The sequence below is a fragment of the Brachionichthys hirsutus genome, chromosome 20, assembly GCF_040956055.1.
Source record: "Brachionichthys hirsutus isolate HB-005 chromosome 20, CSIRO-AGI_Bhir_v1, whole genome shotgun sequence".
Classification (NCBI taxonomy): domain Eukaryota; kingdom Metazoa; phylum Chordata; class Actinopteri; order Lophiiformes; family Brachionichthyidae; genus Brachionichthys; species Brachionichthys hirsutus.
The window spans coordinates 9,021,419-9,044,915 of record NC_090916.1 but is presented as its reverse complement, the minus strand read 5'-3'; the positions used below and the strand labels follow the sequence as shown (position 1 = coordinate 9,044,915).

Below are 23,497 nucleotides of genomic sequence, written 5' to 3'. Positions count from 1 at the left end.
TTGGAGAGATCTTTGACACCGTCCCTTGTCTATTTTCTCTTTCTCCTCCAGTCATAAGCTATTAAGCCTGAAGACGCAGTGGGGATGCAGTAACAATGACGTGGCCTCCTGGTGTCCCGCCTCCTGCAAATGCACCAATGAGATCATTTAAATGTCTGCATTGGCTCCAACGAATCAGTTTCAATAAATATATTCTCAGCATCACTGAAGCTTGAGTCCTCTGATTTAATAATCTTCTTCTTTTGGCGTGTCCCCTGAGGGGTCGCCACAGCAACCCAACCTTCTCCACCTCACCCTGTCCTTTGCATCGTCCTCCCCAACACCAGCCACTCTCATGTCCTCCCTCACTACGTCCATGTCTCTTCTCCTGGGTCGACATCTAGTCCTGTTCCCTGGCAGTTCCATCCTCAGCATCCTTCCACCGATATCGTCCCTGTCTCTCCTCTGGACATGTCCAAACCATAAAAGTCTGGTATCTCTGACCTTGTCTCCAAAACGTCTAACCTTCACTGTCCCTCTTAGTGTCTCGTTTCTAATCCTATCCCACTCCCAAGGAGAACCTCAGCATCTTGCTTTATTTAGTACTTTGCTTCAGCGAAGGGGGGCGCACGAGAGCACACGGGTTCATGCGGGCTGCCGTTCATTTCCGCAGATAAGTAGAGCGGCAATTTCAAAATAAAGTCCGCAGCATGGAAGATAACGTGAACATTTATCAAAACTCGTCTTCCAATCAAAAGGGATTAATAAAGGAAGACCAATGCGTAAAGATCAGATGGAATATCTGGAGTGTATTATGGAGACTATTTGTGAGCGCTGTGGCTCAAGTTATTACATAAATGAATATTCTGAGGAAGAAAACACACAAAAAACGACATAATACGCAGCGCTCTGATGTTATACTCCGTGCTATTTCCTTAATGAGCGGACTTTAAAAAGGAAATTGACTTTGGCTGGACAAACAAGCCCGCAGAGCCAGGCTGCGCTTCTGGAAACTCGGGAGGAAGGAGCACAACAACGTGCACGCTCCTCGGGGTGCAGCGAGGAGGAAAAGTTAATTCGACAAGGATTTCCTATAAATGTCTGCCAAACAAACAAACTGCAGTTTGAGAGCCACGCCTGCTTAATCTGGTCCTTCCCCAGGAAAGCCTGCCCCCCCCCCCCCCCCCCTCGGGAGGCGTGGAGCCTGGTTGGGATCCACCCAGCCTGGATGTGCTTCATCTCTTTAGTCCTGCAGCAGCCCCCTAAATGTCCTCATTACGCACACAGCACTTTGCCAGTGACTGACTACTATAAATATGTTGCGGGTTTGTCCCGTTTGGATCGAACAAAGCTGCCCTTTCTTGTTCTTAAATTGCCCCACAAATAAAGTGTGTGAATTGAATTGAAGGAGCGTGCGCGATCACACGCACTGCGTCTGCGTCGAGATGAGCTCCGGTTGGTGGGATAGCCAACTTCTTTCGTTGAGAATAAACCCTGACTTTCGGCGGGGGGGGGGGCTCCTGCGTCCATCGTGCGGTGGACTTTCTTGGGGCGCGTCCTGGAGTTGATGCGGAGAGGGGGGAGATAAGTCGATGCCCCCCCCCCCCCCGTCACTGCGTTCCAGCGATAGCAGAGGTCTTCAGCTGTGGCTGGACTCGATAAGCGCTGCTGTGCCATCCTGTGTGTGTGTGTGTGGTGGGGGGGGGGGGGGGGGGGGGGGGGCATCAACGGCGAGCCAGAAACATGTTTACGAGCGCGGCGTCAGTTTATCTCGCTGCACAGTCGAAAGACGATTAGTGCGCACAAACGCTGCGTCGTTAAAGGAGTAGAATCCACAAAGTGGCCTGTTGGAAGTTCGTGCGCTAAACACTGAGCGGATCTGAACCGCTCCAGATGGAGTTCGTGGCGCGTTTCCACTGGTGCTTCGCTTTAAAAGTCAGAAAGAGTGTGAATAAAGAAGGAAACATTCAGCAGGAAGGTGGACGTGCATTCCCAATAGTCAGGAAGACGCTGAGACCCGTTTAATCAGCGTGCACGGACATTTAGAGGCTGTTAGACTCTATCAGAGCCCTGCAGACAGACTCTAACAGAGCCCCCAGACAGACTCTATCAGAGCCCTCAGACAGACTCTAACAGAGCCCCCAGACAGACTCTAACAGAGCCCCCAGACAGACTCTAACAGAGCCCTCAGACAGACTCTATCAGAGCCCCCAGACAGACTCTAACAGAGCCCTCAGACAGACTCTATCAGAGCCCTCAGACAGACTCTAACAGAGCCCTCAGACAGACTCTAACAGAGCCCTCAGACAGACTCTAACAGAGCCCTCAGACAGACTCTAACAGAGCCCCCAGACAGACTCTAACAGAGCCCCCAGACAGACTCTAACAGAGCCCTCAGACAGACTCTAACAGAGCCCCCAGACAGACTCTATCAGAGCCCTCAGACAGACTCTGGAGCTTCCAGCAGAAAAGATCATCATTTCTGTCCTTTTACTCATTTGAGTTTATATTGCTGCGTTTTTTTTTATGCTTATTATTTTTTCATAGTGTTTGATATCATTATTAATTCATAATATATGATTGCTTGCGCTCCGTTTAATGTCTTTCAACACACAACTCATCTTAGAAGCTCCATAAATCATAATCTGACCCGAACATTTGCTGCGGGGCGGAACATTCCTGTTCAGGTCTGCTCGGCATTAGACTGAGAGTCAGAACCTGGAGGCTCATTGTTTCAGTGTGGCACGTAGCATGAGATTCAGCTAGGAGGATTGTACTTTAATTGTGTCATAATGGATATAATAGCTCATCTTGGAGACGAGGAAACCAGCCAATGGCAGCAGAGTATTCTTACTACACAGTGAATGCTTGATCTTAAAGTGTATTTTACTATATTTACTGTATTTAAAGTTCATTTACTATCCGGTAACTTCCCGCTGTCACGGAAAAACGCATCGCTGCAGGCGTTTACGCACGAGGCTTCGGATGCGTTGTCCTCGCGCTCCTCCGCCACGCGCGCCCGTTGCGCGTCCCAAGGTAACACGATACAGCTGCCGGTAAATCCCCGGCGCACCTGTTTGCCATTCGGTTTCTGTCAGCCGGTTTCAAACAGCGCGCATCCGGGATTGTGGAGGAGGAGGAGGAGGAGGAGGAGGAGGAGGAGGAGGAGGGGGATGTTATGAAGATGCAGCCACGATAAGGGCGTTTCTCCCACTCCACGCATTCATCGTGGGATCCATCCCAGCGTGCGCTCCTACCCCACGTGGAGCTACTCCGGATGCGCACGTCGTCACCCTTGGAACGCTAAAGAGCCACCGCGGCGTAAACACGATGGCGGCTCGTGATTGTTCTTGATTGCAACCATCTAACATGCTGATTGACCCCCCCCCCCCCCCCCCCGCAAAGCTTTCCCTCCGGGCGGGTTTATCCGGGTGCAGCCAACGGTTCCTCTCCGCGTTCCGGGACGCGCGGCGGCTTGGCGCATCAGCGGTGGCGCGCAGGGCGCTGCAGAGGAAGGACAGGACTTGGTCTTACTTCTAGTGTTTGGTTCTTGAGGATGACCTTTGACATCGGGTTTCCATTCCAGTCTAATCAGATAATTCTGGATTTTATCATTCATTTGGGATTTTCCAAAATTACCAAAAGAATGCCTTCTCTACTGCACAAGTGCACGCATGCGCGTACATGTTTGTGTCGTGACATAACTGCATGCTCCGCCCGATTAACGAGCCCAAAGCTCCTCGTTCCGCGCCGCGCCGCTAGCCGCCGTCTGTTTCCGATCAGCCGCGCGTAACCGTCACCGTGGAGGACCAAGCGAGGGTTCGCGCTGGGGTGGAGGCCTGAATCACGCATGCAGGAGGAACCCTCAGGAGGCCGGCCCCGGATCATTCCCGTATGGAGTCCACCTTTACGCGAGAACGAGCCGAACAAACCCAAATGGAGGAATGTGATGAGCCGGAGCGGGATGATGGAAGCGGCGCGGCCCAGTCGTCCCGCCGCCGTTAAAGACTACGGATTAATCAGGAGAAGCAGCGGGGTCGTCCCCGCGGTCACACGCACGTTGCGTGACGGCGCGCTGTTTACCTTCCACCAATCAGCGCTCTGCCGTGGAGTTAATGGTTTTCCTGGAATGTGGGCGTCACGGGAAGGCTATAGATTAAACCTGATGATTGGAGTCGATTTCGGTGTGTGTGTGTGTGTGTGTGTGCGTGTGCGTGTGTGTGTGTGTGTGTGTGTGTTTGCTGCCTTGGATTCTTCAGATTCTGAGAGACTATAGAGTCAACACAACGTGTTCCTATTAGAGCGACATGCAGTTTATTAACAACATGGGATTAGGATTAGGATTGGGAACAGAGACAGCAGTCCTGCATCAGGCTCTTCGCTCTGATTGCTGGAGAGTTTATGGGGGGAGTAGACAGTCGATGCGTTCTGGAGGTGTCCCCTGCACATTGTCCCGTGAGACGGAGGAGGTGTCCCCTGCACCGTGTCCCGTGAGACGGAGGAGGTGTCCCCCACCTTGTCCCGTGAGATGGAGGAGGTGTCCCCTGCACTTTGTCCCGTGAGACGGAGGAGGTGTCCCCTGCACCTTGTCCCGTGAGACGGAGGAGGTGTCCCCCACCTTGTCCCGTGAGATGGAGGAGGTGTCCCCTGCACATTGTCCCGTGAGACGGAGGAGGTGTCCCCCACCTTGTCCCGTGAGACGGAGGAGGTGTCCCCTGCACCTTGTCCCGTGAGAAGTCCTGCTGGGGCCAAAGAGCTCGGCACATCTGTGTGAAACACAGACTAACATCTGTTTGTGGCGAGGGGGGGTCACAGAGATTAAAGCATAAACAAACAAACAATAAACAACAGGAAGGTTGTTGGTTTTAACCCATAAAGGTCACATGAGGCCTTTGACAACAATATTTTAATCAGAAGTAACTGTACTTTTACTGAATGTATTTTTATACTACATTACAGATAAACTACTAAAACATGAAATATCAACAGAGCCCTAAAATCAAATATAAAGACAGAGTAAATGGATTAAACGCTCCTCCCTTTAAATGTGTGTTTTTCACGACATGCAAGAATCTGACAATTTAAGTCAATAAACAGAACCGCCATTAAGTCTCCTCTGTCTGCTCATCGAGGTCATTACTTTTGTTATTCCTTTTTTTGTTTTTTTGTTTTTTCCCTTCCGACATCCAAAGAGGAAACCCATCCCCGTCCAGGGGGGGGGGGCATGGGGGGGTGTCCACCTCGCCAGCCTCGCTCTTCTGTCTCATCATTGGTTACTATACGAGACCGGCAGCAGTTTAAAACCCGACATCACTTTCTGCCCTCCCTTCACACAGACAGTCAGGGTGTGTGTTTGTGTGTGTGTGTGTGTGTTCGTGCGTCGGAGTGTGAGAGATAACCCGAGGATGCCTGCAGCGTACGCCACCAGCATGAGGCTGAAGTTCCCCATTGTGGCCTTGGCTTTGGAGATTCTCACCATCATCCTGTTCGGCGTGTTTGTGGTCTATGACGATGGGAAGCCTCACGGGCACGACGACGCGCACGCCAATTCATCTCACGATGAGCAGCAGCCCATGGATCTCTACCCCAGTAAGTCCACCATGCATGCGCGGCTACCCGCGGCCCCTCCCGTGACGCCAAAGAGAGGCTCGGCCCTGTTACTGCTGGAATACAGCAAAGTGTTTGTAGAAAAGGTAAATGAAAAAAATAAATAAAGTAATTCAACAGTAAAAATTCCAAACTGTGGCTTTCTAGAATTTAATTTTGAAGTTTTGAGGCTAAAAATATAAATAAATCATTTTTTCATGGCTGTAAAATTCCAATTGCTTGCAAACAGAGATGGAAGATTGTGTTTCCACGGCGGGTCTGCTGAATGCGTCATGGGGTCGCGTTCACGGTCGATTCACGCAGATAAAAACGCGCTACTCAAGAAGAGTACTCCGATAAACTCTGGCTCTCCGGGGCTAATAAAATATGTTTAAAAATGTATAATGAATGAGGTCACAGGACAGGAATATAGGATTATCCCATTTTGAACCGGTATGTCAAGGTGGCGATTTAAATATGAGAAAATAATAATAATAATAATAATAATCACAGGAACTTTAATTATTCCCTAGAAGGAAAGAGGGCAGGTTTCAAAGGCCTACAAGAGTTGACCTAAAAATAGATTCATTTAAAAACAAATTAATAATGTCATAAAATTCTCAAGATATAACAAAATATAAAATTATTAATACACTGTTTTGTTTAAATTAAGTAAAAAATAATAAACGCTAAATAATGTTTGGGGTGGTTTTTTGGTTCTGGGGTTGGGATTAGGGTTGGGGTTTTACAATTGCTTTCTTCTCACTGTCGCCCATCGCGAAGCGAGGGAAGTCTTATCATTCACTTTAAAACAATATCTTTATTCTCATCCACTTGTTTACGGCTACATCCAGGATGCAGCAAGGGCCAGGAAATGCCCCATTAGAGGCAGATCAAGGGAGAACTTCTCCTGATTCCCATCACACTCTGGGGAGGGGTGCGGCGCGAGCCACGTCAGACTAACAGATGTAAAGGAATGTTCAGCCTTTAATGTGGCCTGATGCATGCAGGGAAAAATATTCCACGTTTGTCTTAGTCCTATCTAATCTGAAGGATTTCTTTCTTTCTGCTTTGCGGAGGACGATATATATTTTTTTCCACTGTAAGAATTTCAACATGAAGCAGAGGATAAGTCCCAAACACATCCCAAAGTCTCTGCTGGAACTTATCATTTGACTTTCTAACCCGGCACGAATGGACAGGTCATTTTCCCAGAATTCCAATCATAGCCTGATTGAATTGCTTTCAGTCCATAAATGACTGATTTGTAATCGACGGCAGCCCCCCCCCTGTAAAAGCATGACTCCTAATTGAAATCCGTGTCCGCTTTTAGCCGAGGCCCCGTTCGCTTGTCTCTCCTCCAGTGTTTCAGGACGTCCACGTCATGATTTTCATCGGCTTCGGCTTCCTGATGACCTTCCTGAAGAAGTATGGCTTCAGCAGCGTTGGCGTCAACTTGCTCCTGGCGGCGTTCGGCCTGCAGTGGGGGCTCCTCATGCAGGGCGTCTGGCACCTGGACGGCGGCAAGATCAAAGTCAACATCCTCAAGTATGGCCGCCTTTGACGACGCCTCGGTTGAATGTCTTTGCTTTAACCCCCCCCCTTTTCCCATCTTTCTTCCCCATCCCTGCAGAATAATCAACGCTGACTTCAGCACGGCGACGGTGCTCATCTCCTTTGGGGCCATTCTGGGTAAAACCAGCCCGGTGCAGCTTCTCATCATGACCATACTGGAGATCACCATCTTCTCCATCAACGAGCACCTGGTGGCCACAGTCCTCCAGGTGAGTCCGTGCACGTTCGCGCTCGGACTGATGTTTGGGCAGGAATGAAACGCCTGCCGGTACTTTTTTGTTGGGCAGGCCAACGATGTCGGAGCCTCCATGATCATTCACGCTTACGGCGCCTACTTCGGTCTGGCTGTGGCTCGGGTCCTTTACCGACCAGGATTAAGAAACGGGCACGAGAATGAAGGATCTGTTTACCACTCTGATCTGTTTGCTATGATTGGTAAGAGGAGGGTGCACTTTAAAGGACACACACACATTATATACATATACACCTGTAGTCTGTAACTTCACAGCTAGATGGCGGTAAATCCTCCATGCTGGCCCTTTAAGGTAGTTTATTAATGGTTAAATCGATCATTTTAGGGTTTGGTTTGGTTTTAATTTTCCTACATTGGTTTATTTCCTTCATGTGTGTAACGTCTGCCCCCTAGTGGACACGAATAACACTGCAACATGACCTCATCGTTGGCCTTATTTACTAAGAAATACAAATACCAAATCTATAAGTGCACAATCCCCACTGATGATGCAAACGCGTTTACTGCGCTCTACCTCAGGAACCGTCTTCCTGTGGATGTTCTGGCCCAGTTTTAACTCGGCCATCGCTGAGCCCGGGGCGACGCAGCTCACGGCCGTCATCAACACCTACCTCTCCCTGGCTGCCTGTGTGCTCTCCGCCTACGCCGTCTCCAGCCTGGTGGAGCATAAAGGGAAACTGGACATGGTCAGGAGACCTTCATTAGAGTAACTATAATCAGAATATCATATCTGACAGCATGTTCTTCCTGCAGGTGCACATCCAGAACGCCACCCTGGCCGGTGGCGTCGCGGTGGGAACCTGTGCTGACATGAGCATCGGGCCGTTTGGGGCGATGCTGATCGGATTAGTGGCCGGCATCGTCTCCACCCTGGGCTTCAAGTACCTCAGCGTGAGTGTGAACGGCAAACGCGCGCAATGAGGAGTGAATTTGGATTAAATCTCACTCTCGCTCCTCCAGTTTGAGTCTGGCGTCAGACGAATCCTACATATTACAGTGGTGCATATTTCACTTTTTTTTTAAACTGAGCCTCTTTCTATGTAGCCCATCCTGGCGTCCAAGCTGGGCATCCAGGACACCTGTGGAGTCCACAACCTGCACGGCATGCCTGGCATCCTGGGGGGGCTGGCTGGCATCGTGGCTGTGGCTCTGGGTAAAAAAGACGGGTAAGGATCGTTTCACCCATCGGGGATCTTGCGCATCTGTGTAAGCAATCTGCTTCAGTTGTGACCCTCCTGACATCCTCCTCTTCCTCCTCCTCCTCCTCAGAGGTAACGCTGCCATGCAAGCTGCTGCCTTGGCCTCATCCATCGGGTTTGCTTTGGTTGGAGGTTTTCTTACAGGTATAATTGAACATTTCTACGTTCCTGAGCAGCAAACAGAAAGATAAAAGCAAAACAATCACCTGATGTTCTTCCCTTATAGGCTTTATAATGAAGCTGCCGTTCTGGGGACAGCCTCCAGACCAGAAGTGCTACGACGACTCGATTTACTGGGAGGTAAGTAATCCCATTACTTGAAAAATGTATCTCTGTTTTCTTGTGTTTTCTGCATCGAGAGAATGATTTTGAAAACGTTTCTTTTGCAGGTTCCTGATGAAGGGGAGGAGAACGAGGAGAGTTTGGCTCATGCCGATCACTCCACGAACAAAGCAGAGGCTTGAAGGCGTGAATGATGATCAGCTAATCAATGTTCTTCATCACAGTACAAATTTAGATTTTTAATTACGCAGCGCAGTGAAATGATTACAAAATACAACCAAGAGGATTTTCATTCTTAAAAGAATTAGCATATAGATTTAATCTCATATAGATTTAAAAAACAAACTGTGACCTGCACTAAATTTAAATGAGAAGCCACAAAGTAAACATGACGGGTCACAGCACAGCGCCACTCCTCCCGTAAGCTTCTTCCATATAGTATTAAAAGTATTAATGTGTGTTTGAAGATATTAGTATTCGTGTATTTTCTGTTACTTTCTTTTATATTTCTATATGTATTTTTTCTGAGGCTTTGGTCAAAAATAGGGAGCCAAACCCGCTTTGACCCGCCGGTCAAAGAGGGGCCCTCTGGAGCCCAGTTGAGAGCAGCTCCACGATCAGAGCCTTCTATTCACAGTTATCGTATCCCTTTATACATGTACATATAGCTTAGCTTTTAACTGGATTGACAATGTCGGTTTTATCACGCTCTATTGATTGATCCATCTCAGGACGGGACTGCAGGGCTACATCAAACTGACTACAATTAATGCTAATTTGGTTCGCCAAAGGGACGAACACTGAAACACATCAGCATTTTGCATTTTTTATACTGTGGGCATGTGCTCATATTTGTATGTTATACTAATACTGTCATGGTAAATATGTTTTTGTACAATATCAACGTCCATGTGTGCTTTTGTGCTGGCTGCATTTTTAATGAAAAATAAATTTATATGAATTTAAACTTTCTTTTATTATTAAATTCAGCCTGGATCATCATCAAATTAAATATTCAGTGTACGTATAAAGTTTTATTTTGAAACAACAGCTTATGAAAAAAAAAACCTTTCCCGAAGTCCCGCCCACAACACTGCCCGATTGGTTGCACAGCCAAAATCCCACAGAGTCTGCGGCGGTGCATCATGGGATACAAAATGTCGCCTCTTAATGCTGGCTAATGCTAAATTAAGAAAAAATATTAGAATAAAAATACGTTTTACTCTCTTCGGCGGTGGCTGTGCCAATATCTACTTATCGAACATATTAACTTGATTTTTATTGCGTCATGGTAAGTCACGAAGTCGTTTCTGTTGCTGTTATTAGATGATTTAATAGCTTATGGTCAGTTTAGCGTTAGCTTCCTAAACGTAGTACTAGTATTCCTAAGGACGGGAGAAAATCAGTTACCAGATATGTAGCTTCAGTAGCTTCCATAACGAAGTATATTCTTAGAAACATATATTTATTTGCCTGCTTTAAACATCAATAGCATGTTTCACGTTTAAAGCTAGTAGCTAGCGCCTTCGTCCCAGGTCGCAGAATTAATGGAAATAGAAAAAACCTGTTCCTTTACATCCAGGAGGAGGTCACGTACGAATTAATTTTTGCATAAATATTTCTCTGTTCATAGTCGACAAAAGCGGAGTCCATAGTTTCCGGTTCTAGCTCCCGTACAGATGAGCGGAGGCGGTCGAGCAGCAGCGGTAAGAGCTATTGAGGCAGACATTAATCTATAAAAGTATCTCTCTTCGGGTGCTTTTGTTGTTTTGTTTCCTGTCTATATGCAGGATTACTCCCAAAGCCAAACAATCTGCTAGATGTTTTGGTGGTTTAGTTTATGTCTTCTGTATCTTTTCAGAATAGCTGCAGTTCTAACACTTTTGCTGCTAACGTTATGGATTTTGTTTCTGTCTGTTACACATAAACTATGGAGGAAAGGTAAAGCTTGGGCTCCAGCTCGCTGACATTGGTGCAGAATGTCGTGCTGGTAGTTCACAGTTTCGTGTTGTGTTCAGGGACAGTTGGTCGTCATTGAAATGCGTCGTGTTGTTTTTATCCAGGGCGAGAAAAAATCAAGCGGAAACGTAGCCGTAGTAGATCTTCCTCATCCCCTTCCAGTTCATCGTCATCGTCTTCGTCAACATCCTCCTCCTCTTCATCGTCGTCGCGCTCATCCAGCAGCAGTTCATGTAGCTCCAGCAGTAGTGGTGAGTGTACTTTCAAAACTAGGTCTGTGTAGCAAAGCTTTTTACTTCCACTGCTGAATTTTATGACGAAAAAAATATTTCATTTCATCCTGTTTTATTTTTTATTTTTTTATTTTTTTGCTGTTTCAGAGTCCCGCAGTAAATCCAGAAAGCAGTCTAAGAAAAGCAAAAAGGAGAAACAACACAAAAAAGTACTATACTATAAATACTTTTCTTTGAAATGTACAGAAATATTTTTTATAGTCACCCAATAAAAACATCCAACTTGTTTTTTCCAGAAAGGGAAGAAAGAGAAACGACAGAAACGTAAGAAAAACAAGAAAGAAAAAGAAGAAGAAAACTCAGGACCAGTGAAGATCTCAAAGGTCAAATCACACGCTGCTGCTGCTAAGGCAACTTCTTTATTTGTCTCGTTTTGACTTAAAGCCTCCTTAAACTTTTTCTTTCAGTACTTGAAGGACCGGAAAAAAGGCAAGTACAGCATGATATCAGGGAAGAAGATAAAGATGAAAGTAAAGAAGTCAAAGAAAGATAAACAGGTAACTCACCCTTTTGTCAGGAAGCGGCTAAAAGTACCTCGTCTCACGAGTATTTATTGTGTGACAGCGGGATAAAAACCGAGCTGAACTTCTGGAGTTCCTGAACTCTACTCTGTGATGGCGGCGGCGGCGCTCCGGCTCGGACACGACAGCCAAGCTCAGGAAACAACCACCTTCCTTTTTCCAGGAAAAGGAAGAAGAGTTTTCTGAGGACGAGTGAACGGACGCTCGGGGGCTGGGGGGGGGGGGGTGGAGCAACGGGGCTGCGTCTCATTTCACGAGGCGTTCGGACCACTGCTTGTTTTCTATCTTTGCCCCGCCCAGCTGGACCTGCGTCTGTTGGAAGTTGACGCCGCGTCCTTCATTTCGTCGCAGACAAACAGGAGATGAAAGTGAAAACTCCGAGAGGATTGAGTGGATCTTTTTACGTGTTCAATTAGTAAAACAAAAAAACTGCGTGTGTGCGTAACTGTGTCACTGACATTCTGAAAATCACTTCAGCATTTCTAATCCTTGAAATGGAAAGTACGATCCCTCTCGACGCCGGCCTGGAATAACATGTGGAATAAACATGTTGTGTTCTGTTTGATTTCTGCTGCGTGACGAACGTTAAAGGCGAGAGAATAAACTGCTGGAAAGGTTCCGCTTTGAAACGTGTCCCTCTGGAGATCTTTCTTTACGAGCCGTTGCAAATGTTAGCGCAGTGGAAAAACGGCTTTCAGTGGGCCGACCTTGGATGAAGACTTCCTGTGAGCGCCGGGTGGCGCGTGAACAGTAACGTTTTTACGAGACTGAATGCAGTTGTTTTTATACACATATACTCTGTCAGGATAAATCCATGCCACACATTCCTCCTGTTCCAAACCAGGAGCTTTAATCTGTCTCTACAGATGCTGCAAGAATCTCACGCAAGGTCAAACATAAAAAAACATCAAATGCTGATCGGTTTCATACTGATCATGAGGTTTGTCGTATCCCCTCTCAAATGTCCCATGTTCCGCAAACGCCCCACGTCAGACGACCCGGCTTCCGCCGGCTCCTTTGGACCTGAGCTCGGGCATGCTCCACACCCTCTCCGCCCCTCTCTCCACGTCCTCCGACACGGTCTTGACGTCATTGAGCCCCGCCCCTTCCCGCGCGGCGGCGGAGGTCAGGCCCACCGTGCTCCCGAACGGGTTGATCTTGATGCGGGACCTGAAGTTCATGAGGGACACGCTCACGGTGCGTTTGCGGTCCCACTGGCGTGCGAGACGCTGCGCCTCCTGCTCCTCCTTCAGCTGGTCCAGAGTGTCCAGGAGGACGGAGCGGAACAGGCCGGGCACCTCCTGCACCTCCGGCTCGTCGGTCTGCATCGCCTCCCGGAACCTGAGAGGAGGACGCGAGGAGGAGCAGCGATGAAACGCGTCGACGTTTTCCTTCCGCAGATTATTCCGCTCGAACTCTGGTGCCTACATTACCCACAATGCGATGTGCGCACTGTCTGTTGAAACCAACCTATAATTAAATCTTGAGCAAGGAATAATTAATAATGTAATAATTATAATGAATCTGAGTCACTATATCTGTCAGAAAGCATTTGACTAAAGACAATAAAAAAGTTTTTTCAAACTCAATTATTCCAAATTCAAATTCAAGCTCCGTCTGAGCTTCAGAGGAAAGTCGTCTTCCTTGTGCGACGATTTAATCTTGTTTCATATCGTTTCATGACTCGTAGCGGAGAATGAATGAAATAAAAAGAAAACTAAACCTTTAATAAAGAAGGAGAACCGTCTTCCGCTGTGTGAAACGATACCCCCCCCCCCCCCCCGGACGGCGCCCACATCACCCGACCGGGTCCCTGACCTGAGGATGGCCACGCCGCAGCAGGACGGCGGCACCCTGGAGCAGAGGTCCTCCAGGCGGAGCCTCTCCCCGGTGCTGATGCTGCAGGGGCAGCGAGGCGGGCTGGCCAGCCAGCTGTAGTCCACCCCGCTCTGGAGGCGCCGGTACTCGCTCTCCCTCTCCCTCTGCAGCCTCCCCGCCTCCTTCATCTGCCAGCCGAGCTCCAGCAGCAGCGTGTCGGCCACCGCGTCGGCCGGGTCCCGCCGGGGGCTCCGGTGATGCGGCTCGGTCCAGGTGAACCAGGAGGCCATGGTCTCGCTCTCCTTCGCCTCCTCCTGCCTGGAGCAGATCTGATTTAGATTTGGGTGGTCGGGGGAGGGGAGGGGAGGAGACACAAACTTTTTTACTTATTCAACAAAATCAAAAGCCATTTAAAGGTCATAGGTCAAATGACCGATTGATGGAAATCATCTGGTTGTGACTTTCTCGGTTTTTAAATCCTCCCGTGACGCTGTTCTTTGTCCCTTCATCTCTAAAACGTTAATTCGGTTCTCCCTTCTGCTGCCGAGCTCGTCCTCCGATGGGGGTTGGATTCTCATCATGAGAAAATGAGCCGACGGAATGAGATTAGATGCAGCAAGATGGAGTCAGGACGCATCCGGAGCCGGTCGGCCTGCAGCAACAGGCCTGCCATTGATTTCAGTGTGGTTGGAAAACATGGAACAATCAACAGGAGGGATTTAACTGTAAGATATATAAAAAAGAAAACGCACAGATGTCTTGTTTGGTTTAACCATCAGATAAAACTCCCGAAATGTTCGATTCACTGTCAAGCAAGGCAAGAAAAAGTAGAAAATGATCAGATTTACAAATCAGTAAGAATAAAGCGAACATCACGTGATCGATTCTCTGCTTCACTCCTTGTTGCAGATTTAAATTGGATATCAAATGTTTATTTTTTTCTCCTTTGATGAGTCAGGAATGATGAGCCTTGGACGTTGATATATTTCCGTATATGCGTAAAGAAAAAAACTTTCTTTCAGGTTTAAACTTTCTTTTCACAGAATCATCCTCAACATTTCTTTTTTTTTTTTTTTTTTTGCGTGAAGATCAATAAATGATTCACGCTCCCATTGCCGTGACGCAAAAAAAAAAAAAATCGATCTGCATGCAAAGCGAAGATCGAGTCTTAGCTGTTAAAAAAGTAAACATTTTCTTACCTCTTCTTCTGTTTTGGGAGTTTTTATTTCATTAAAGCAGAAACTGAACCCCCTGAAAGCAGAAGTGGAGTCCTCAGAATCCTGTCGCGCAGAGAAGACAGAGAGCGGCGGATAAATGGATTCCAGTCCCTCCTCCTCCTCCTCCTCCTCCTCCTCCTCCTCACCGGCCTGCCCTTACTTCACGGCCCCGGATGGAGCGGATTGGCCGTTGCCATAGTTGCGCGCGCGTCTAAGCCTATTTGTCCATAATAAGCTCCATCAGCTGAAGGGGAGCGATGAAGAGGAAGATTAAAAGGAAAGAGGGAGGCAAATCAGAGGGGGGAGGGGGGGGGGGGGGTCAGCCGGTGTAAATTAACTTAAGATAAATTAGATTTAGTCCGGAACGGACGCGCGTACACACGCGCGAACACGCGTGCACCTGGAGACGCGATAATTTAAGAGGAAATGATGATGATGCGCAGCTGAAGAGCGCAGCAGCGCTGTAGGTGGATATCAAGGTTGTTGGTTTATTCTGAGTGGGGGGGGGGGGGGGCAGCTCATCTCATGTGTTGCGTCTATATCCGCAGTAAAACCCCGTCACAGCTCCTCCTCCTCCTCCTCCTCCTCCTCCTCCTTTAAACTCTAAACCGTTCAGTCAGAGCAGAGCCAACAGAAATGCAGTGGTGAAAATTATTCTGTTATTTAAATCCAAGTTATTTAAATGCTGTTCGAACCCGCCCCCGCCCCCGCTCCGGTCCCGCCTGCGTTATAGAATCTGTGGTTCTGTTGGGTTCTCTTGTGGTCTTATAGATCCACTTGATGAGTCCATATCGGGTTTAGAAGGCAGAATGCAGGACATCTACGCCCCCAGATTGGATTTGAACCTGTGACCTTCTGGCTGTGAAGCAACAGCGCTAACCGCTGCGCCTAAACAAGGACAATAAAGATTTATTTTGAGGATGAATCGTGTTTATTTAAAGGCCTGAAGGAGGAGGAGGCCTGGAGGCGACAGAAGGATGGAAGCAAAGCCTCACCGTAATCCGAACAGATGACTAATCCTCCAAAGTGATTCTCCAACCGTCGCTGCGTGTGCGTGCGCGCGCGCGTGCGTGCGTATGTGACAATTTCAAGTGTTTTTCTAAATGAATACTTTGATGTTTAAATAAAAATTCAAGTAGATTTTCCCCCTAATTTTTTTGTAAGAATATCTATCTATCTATCTATCTATCTATCTGTCTGTCTGTCTGTCTGTCTGTCTGTCTGTCTGTCTGTCTGTCTGTCTGTCTGTCTGTCTGTCGTTATAGATCAGTCCCAGATCCCTTGTCAAACCAAACAACCCTTTGTTGAATCTATTATTGGAATCAATCTGCGTTCAACGATAAATCTGCTCCATCAAAGCCTTAAATATCCGCAAGTAATCACATCCACCACTAGTGGGCAGCACCGTTCCTGCTGCTGAGAGTCTTCAGCTGCAGCAAAGCAAGATTGAGTTGTAGTTTGTTTTAGGGGCCTTTTTGTTTTTCTGTCTGATATTATAATCCCCAAGGATTAAACCCTTAGAAGGAGAACCGTTGTGGAGAACTTGTTGTGAGAACCTGCCTCCACACCTCCTGAACAAATATTCATCTGTGTAAATATACAAATTCCTCAGGCTACTGGGCTAAGCTATAACATAACAGCAATGAACCCGGGGGGGGGGGGGGGGCAGAAGAACTGACAGGGGAGTGCAGAGAAATGCTGAAACAGCACAATCATGTCTTGTCCTGAAAAGAAACGCAGTCAGCTGACTGATCTTTGTTTGGTTGTCAGACTGGTTCCCGTCTGCACCAGTCACCCGGAGCAACAGTCACATGATGCCAATGTTTGCATGACCTCAAATCACGCAACATCTCCTGTTATATACATATATATATTTAAACTCTTTTTTTTTTTAGATATTTATGCAAAGAATAAATGCAAAAGAATGGAATAGAATAGACAAAAGGTGTTTTGCTCATCAGAATTTTCAAGATGTAGCGGATTAGCATTTTTTAGCCGACAAAATTTATCAAATTCAATGTTGTTGTTCCCTGAACAATTCTTAACTTTATTTTGTTAGCTTGTTTTGCTTTTTTTTGCACTTCATCTTCCTCTGTGGCTCAAAAAAGATCTTCTGTCAGGAGGCCGTGAAACAACACGCACGCTCTTTAGCTTCTGAGTGGAACCGAAACCTTCTCATGAAAGAGGAAGTTGAGGGAGAACCTCTGATTTCCTGACATCCCGTTTTTTTGGGGGGGGGGGGGCTTTATCTGGTCTTCCTTTACAACAGCTGTACCACCTCTGACCGGTCGGAGCTAATGGGCTAGCACTGGGTGAATGTGACACGACAAAGCGAGACGTCCCTGGTTGGATCAGCAGATCAATATCGCTCAGTGGGGGCTGTGATTGATTTCAGAGACGCAACGTTTCATCAGCTTAAAGCTGATATGGTCCGGTCCGGTCCGGTATGCACGACAGAGGCCAGGGAAATAAAAAATAAAGACATTTTTACCAGCCCTGTGATGAACTGGCGGCTTGTCCAGGGTGTACGCCGCCTCTCGCCCGTAGACTGCTGGGACAGGCTCCAGGAGCTCCCGAACCGGATTCCTGAGTCAATGAATAAATGAATAAATTATACCCAAAAAGGTTGTATAATCACAAATGAAAATATAAACTTTATGAGAAAAATTCACATTAATAAAATAAATAATCAATAGTGTTCTGAATAGTCATGAAAAAGTTCCTAATTTGACACAGTTTTGAAAGAAAGCTTGTCTCTTTTGGTGCTAGGTTAAAACAATGACCTTTTGACCTCTTTGAGAACTGGCTCTGGTTGTCTTTTGCAAACAGACAGAAGAAGAAGAAGAAATCAACGACAGCCGCAAAAAACATACGGAGTCGTAGCGATAAAAAAACAATCTTCCTTTGCAGTTTGTTTGTTTGTGTTATAAATAACCAGGACTATGAAGGGTTAGAGCGAGGTGATTTTTATTATCTATCGATACGGGGTTAATGGAGCCATTTCAATCCGACCCACAGGGGGCGCCGCAAATATGAAATATCTGTAGATAGATAGATAGATAGATAGATAAATTCAAGCGACAGAATTTCACAAATTTCTGCGTTTTTGTTTATTTTCTGCCAGTTTTGACCAAAACATGATAAAAAAAACATCCAATCGATCGGAAATGAAGTGTGTGTGTGTGTGTGTGTGTGTGCGTGCGAACACGAGCTGGAGGTGGACGAGGTCATCTGGAGACGAGCTGTAAATGTTTGATCAGTCACTCATGAGGAGTCGGCAGCTTCACTCCTAACGTTCTGCAGTCGTGCTTCAGACCTGTTTGTCACCTGTCGGGCGACGGCTCGCACTCACCTTGGCCTTCCAGTTCATTTATTGTTTGCCTTCTAAATGATCCTTCCAATATTTGCTGAGACATTTAGAACTGCGGTCGTCGCCAATGGACAGATCAGTCATCAGAGTCAAATTTGAATTTCTTCATCATCACGATTCAAAATGTTTAAATATTGCGACATTTTGGGATTCGTCAGGGCGCGGGACCGAGCGTCTCTGTTTGCCGATCGCGTTATCAAGGGATGGGAGAGCGTTTGCTTTGCGCACCTTCTTCTGTTTTTCCAGGCGTCGTTATCACTTTTCATTTTATCAGTGGTGAATTCATTCCTGCCGTTTGAACCGGATCAAAGTCTGGGGAGAACGATGAGTCAAACATTAGCCCTGAAGTCTTTTTCCGCGACACCTGGATTCCCAGAAGTCGAGGAAACAAGAGGTTCGATTGGTCACATCGATTCTCCATCAGTACCTTTATCCGTTTGTCATCAATATATTCTAATTTAATTTGTTGCATTTTGTCTCGAATTAAAAAACAAACATTTTCTCTCCTATTTTCAGTCTTCACGCTACGCTAAGCTAATTTCTTGCTAGCAGTAGCTTCTAAAACACGGCTGTGGTGTCAAACTTCTCATCTAATCTAACAAGACAGTTTAAAAAAAATGTATTGCTGAGGTAGTGGCTAATATTCCAGGCCTCCTAATCTCAGATTAAAGGTTCCATGGTCAGATTAAAGGTTCTGTGGGAGAGGACAGCGCTGCAGCAAAGCTCAGGGAGATTCAGGAATCCTTCCTACGTTTCCACTCAGAAGCTACACCCATATTAGCTTAGCTTAGTTTAAAGGCCGGGAAGAGAAGGAAACAGCTAATAAAACAGATCAAATGTTCCCGTAACTCATAACGTTTCCTAAAGACCACTTGGAAAAACTGTTTTTAATATAAAAATGGATGCTTAGATAACATTTGAGTTTTAACCGACCTTTAAGTCGACCTCCCACTTTTGAATCCAGCAACCTTTAGATCTCTGGAGATGTTCTTGATTAGGACTCATTAACTTCACAGTAAAACGTGTTTATGCTGGTCTCTGTGAAGCGAGGATCGCTCGCTGTTTTCACGCGAGGCTGCAGAAAAGGTGCAAAGAACACCTGACTGGGACAAAGAGAACAAACGCAGCGCTGCTCTGTGCCCGGAGCGCTTTGTCCAGAGCGCCAAGGGGCCCGGCAGCGCCGAGGAATGCAGGCCAGAGCCCTGTGCTTGTTGCCTTTGGAATGCCCCGGGGGGGGGGGTGCTCTTGCATGACCCCCGTCCAGCCCGTCGTTCACACCCAGCAGCCGCCACTGGGAGTGGACCGCAGGCGTAGCCACGATCGCCTGCTGCTCCACACCGGCGAGGAGAACGTAGTTCTGGATTTACTTCCAACCGGAACTAAAGCCTTGGGCTGAAGACATCCTCTGAAGCGTCCATTGGAATAAACAAACATGCAGGCGGCGTTACAAAATGGACCCGAGTGAGGAGGACTTCCTCGGTCTAATTTAGATCTCATTAAACTCTGAGTGCGATCCGATATTTTACCCCCCCCCCCCCCCACGAGCAGCTAAAAAGGTGAAGCACCAATTGGTTTTTATCAACAGCCATGTTTTATTCGTTTCACAGTGACACATTAAACTGGTACTTTAGATATATAGAATATCACAAAGTCGACACGTCATATCTAAAAAAAAAAAAGAAAAAAGTGTTTCAAATTTTCAAAGACTTAAGTCATAAAAGACAGAAATACATTTTCTCATGTTTCATACACATTAACGTGGGAGTGGGCCGTCTTTAAAACACAGTCTGTGGCGATGAGTCAAAAGGCCACCGATACAGCAAAGACACCCTGCGCCCTGTCATGACCCCCCCCCCCCGCCACTCGCGTTCGATGGCGCCGCCGCCGTTGAGTTGGGTCCCACCGGCGTTTCACTACAGCAGGTTTTTGTTTTTTAAAGAGGCAAAGTGAGAGAGGCGTCGATCAGACTTCACCCCCCCCCACGCAGGGTCGTGAACAGAACCGAGTCGACGCCAGAAGAAAACAGAAGCATTCCGAACGACAGCGCTGGTGTTCCGTCACCCGAACAGAACCTACAAATCATTTCTAATAAATACTTAAATTAGTACAAACACAATATTCTTCCATTCAGGGAGGGGGGGGGCACCCAAAAAAACCTAAGAATAAAAAGGGAGGGGACTTTGCCAACAGGTCCATGGGCCATCCGGCTCGCATGTGTTCTGTAAGTCCTTTTGGGGTGGGGGGGGGGGGGGTTCTCAGACCCCCCCGGTCCTGCAGTGAGACGCTTTGGCACAGAGACACCATGGGACGAGATGACATCACAACACGGTGCTAATGAGGGACACTCATGCAGGCCTCGTCAGTGACCCCCCCCCCCGGTAGAGAGGAGGAGGAGGAGACACTGGAAGGGGGGGGGCGTCCCGCGTCTCCTCGCTATCCCCCCCCTCAACCTCACAGAGAGGATTCCACCTCCCTGGCGACGGCGGCCGCCTCCTCGGGGGTCTCGCTGATCACCTCCAGGACCGAGGCGGCGGCGCAGGCGGCCTTCCTGTCCGAGCCCGGGTTCTGCTTGTCGGCGGCGCCGCAGCACAGCTTGGGGGCGCACTGCGTCCGGCAGGAGAGCTCGCAGAGCGAGTCGCGGGACTCCGAGCTGAACGTGACGAACTCGGGCTGCACCGTGGTGGCGTGGATGCCCTCGTCGTGGAAGAAGTCCTTGATGCGCTTGGCCACCTCCATGTACGCCGCGGGGTCGTGGCACTTGATGTGCGCCGTGGCGATGATGCGGCTGCCGGCCAGCTGCCAGATGTGCAGGTCGTGCACGGCCAGCACGCCGTCCAGGCGCAGCAGCTGCTCCTTGAGGCGCCGCATGTCGATCTGCTTGGGCACCGTCTGCAGCAGGATGAGCGCCGACTCCTTGAGCAGCGGGTAGGTGGTGTAGAGCAGGACGCCCACCATGATGACGCACAGCGTGGGGTCCAGGTACAGCACCCAGCAGGGGCCGGCGGCCGAGGGGCCGTCCGGCACGCCGACCAGCGTGCGGTTGACGTGCCGGTGGTCCGTGGCGTGGCTGTTGATGCACGGGTTCACGCACGTGTCGCCCGCCTCGGGGCAGGGCCGCCACACGAAGTAGAATATCAGGGCGTTGACCACCACGATGACGGAGCCCAGGGCGTCGCCCAGCACGTGCAGGAAGACGCCGCGCATGTTGAGCTGCGAGGTCGAGTCGCCGGCGTCCGCCTCCTCGTAGTCGGCGCCGCCGTTCATCTGCGGCGCCGAGTCTCTGCGGCTGCTCTCTGGAGACACAAACAGGAAGTTAAAGTTTCGGCTGAAAGTGTGTTTTTGAGGGGGGGGGGGGGGGGGGCAGTAGAACTTTATAAACTCACCGCTCTTTGACCTCTGCTCGCCGGGACTGTTGTGACTTCCAACCAGATTATTCGTCTCCTCTCCGGAAGTCCCGCCCCCAGCCTTCTGCGCCTTTCCGGCCTTGACCTTCTTGCTCTTGCCCCCGTGGGAGTGCCCGTGCCCCCCCCCCTGCCCGTGGAACATGTAGAGCCCGAGCAGGTTGACCAGGAGCCCCGCGACCCCGACCGCGGCGACCATCTGCGGCCTCTCGATCACGCCGGGCTCGGTGAACCGCTCGATGGCCTCCAGGACGATGGTGAAGCACAGCGCCGTGAGGAAGACGGCGTTCACCAGGGCCCCCATCACCTCCGCCCGGATCCACCCGAACGTGTTCTTCTTGGTGGACTGGGTCTTCTCGGCGAACCGCACCGCCACCAGCGCCACCACCAGCGCGATGACGTCCGACAGCATGTGGAAGGAGTCGGACAGCATGGAGAGGGACGCGGTCATCCTGCTGACCACCACCTCCACGACGAAGAAGCCGAAGGTCAGGGACAGCATGCAGAGCAGCCGAGCGCGGTTCGGCTCGCAGGCCATAACGGTTCCGGGGGGGGGGTAATGTATAAACCGCTCCGGGTTATCGAATCACGAGTTCAATAAGATATCAGCTAGCTAGCTCGAAGCTAACGAGGTACGCTTAGCTAGCCGGGTCCCCTCAGACAATACGACCAATGCTAACCGCGTCTCTGTGTCGTGATGCTACCCAACGACGGTAACATGGCCCCGTCCGAGCGCGAAGACGACGTCAAGTAAAAAAATAAAATAATCCAGGACGAAAGTTCGGAGCCTCGGAACCGTCGTGCTCCGACTCCCGCGGACGTGTGCCGACGAGCCTCAGTTTGCAGACGGTTGAAACTTTGCACCCGAGCCGGTAAACTTTCCACACGGAACAAGGCGCCGCGAGAACACGCCTCCGACGATTTCTATTGGCGGAGAGAGTGAAATGGGGATGTGATTGGCCGCGAGTTGCAACTCTCGGGAATGGGCGGGGCTAAAAGCGCCGGGCAACGGCGGTTGCTACACACGCTAATCAGCGACTGTACTCTCGCGATGACGGACTTGATCGCGCTATTCGTCGTGACAACTACTAGAATAGATTATTAATTCAAGCCTTTAAAATTCCACATAACCGTCAGAATTCTACCTAAAAGGAGAATTACTTGCCCTTTATATTTATTTATTTTAAATAGTTCATAAAAAAAATAATCCATAGAGGTGTTTTAGTTACCGTTTTACGTTCGCGTTGTTTTAAAGAAATTATACCAATCTTAAATTTATCTGTAAACATTGAGGCCAATCTTTCATTGTGATCGATTCAATCAGCTGTAACCTGAAAGCCTATTATTGTAAAAAAGAAAAAAGAGAAAAAAGCATCAAACGAACGTCCCTCTAATTTTCACTTCCGGACTGTTAATCAAAAGCTACTGATTTCCATGTGGGACAGCTCCTTTGCGTTGCAGCCTTTGATCAATAATCCCGTCAGCGCAGCAGCTGATTACACAGGAATACCTTGTGGGAAATCTGCATGGATGAAACGTTAAAGTTTATTCTTGATTATAATCGAAAGATTCTGTTTCAAGCAGAATTACACTTAAAAAGCTCTGTGGCGTGAGATACCAAACTAAATCTCACGTGCCTATGTAATGTATGTATATGCTGTATTGTACAATGTACCTGGTTTGTGTATATATGTATAAAAAAAACCAAAATGTATTTTTGTTCCATTCTTTTAATGCTCCGAGTTCAGGAGCTACACACACACACACACACACACTGATGGTGAATCTGCCCTATAATACACATCCACACACAGACAGTGAAGAAAACGTACTTATATACACGTAGGAAAAATATACATCCGGTATAAGGGTTTATAAAATGGACACCAAACTAAAATCTGACATTACGAAAGGATGCAACGGCAGGAATTACAGATTAAATTACGATGCAATGTCACAGCTACTGAATTATCGTATGTGCACGCAGTGATTAGCACTCCTAGCCTCGGCACATTCGGTAATCAATCCGCGGAGCCCCGTCTGC

The 23,497-nt window shown here is 48.2% G+C and overlaps 4 protein-coding genes across 4 annotated transcripts; 2 read left to right on the top strand and 2 right to left on the bottom strand.

The window, feature by feature from the left end:
* The first annotated feature begins 5,384 nt into the window (after positions 1–5,384).
* On the top strand, positions 5,385–9,803 carry rhag (Rh associated glycoprotein). Its single transcript, XM_068753757.1, has 10 exons — positions 5,385–5,568; positions 6,930–7,113; positions 7,199–7,349; positions 7,428–7,575; positions 7,913–8,079; positions 8,147–8,284; positions 8,438–8,559; positions 8,663–8,736; positions 8,819–8,892; positions 8,982–9,803. Exons 1-10 carry the CDS (start codon positions 5,385–5,387, stop codon positions 9,054–9,056), a joined length of 1,317 nt encoding a protein of 438 aa, XP_068609858.1. The 3' UTR covers positions 9,057–9,803.
* A 214-nt stretch (positions 9,804–10,017) lies between these two features.
* si:ch211-22i13.2 (uncharacterized protein LOC553945 homolog) lies at positions 10,018–12,279 on the top strand. Its single transcript, XM_068753992.1, has 7 exons — positions 10,018–10,165; positions 10,508–10,580; positions 10,938–11,084; positions 11,214–11,275; positions 11,363–11,449; positions 11,534–11,623; positions 11,691–12,279. The coding sequence occupies exons 1-7, from the start codon at positions 10,163–10,165 to the stop codon at positions 11,739–11,741; spliced, it is 513 nt and encodes a 170-aa protein (XP_068610093.1). The 5' UTR covers positions 10,018–10,162; the 3' UTR covers positions 11,742–12,279.
* A 165-nt stretch (positions 12,280–12,444) lies between these two features.
* On the bottom strand, positions 12,445–13,755 carry rd3 (retinal degeneration 3, GUCY2D regulator). The gene is made up of 2 exons (XM_068754019.1): positions 13,466–13,755; positions 12,445–12,988 (listed from the first exon to the last, which is right to left on the bottom strand). The coding sequence occupies exons 1-2, from the start codon at positions 13,753–13,755 to the stop codon at positions 12,637–12,639; spliced, it is 642 nt and encodes a 213-aa protein (XP_068610120.1). The 3' UTR covers positions 12,445–12,636.
* A 6,748-nt stretch (positions 13,756–20,503) lies between these two features.
* slc30a1a (solute carrier family 30 member 1a) lies at positions 20,504–21,991 on the bottom strand. The gene is made up of 2 exons (XM_068753772.1): positions 21,436–21,991; positions 20,504–21,345 (listed from the first exon to the last, which is right to left on the bottom strand). Exons 1-2 carry the CDS (start codon positions 21,989–21,991, stop codon positions 20,504–20,506), a joined length of 1,398 nt encoding a protein of 465 aa, XP_068609873.1.
* Between the last annotated feature and the right edge of the window lie 1,506 nt (positions 21,992–23,497).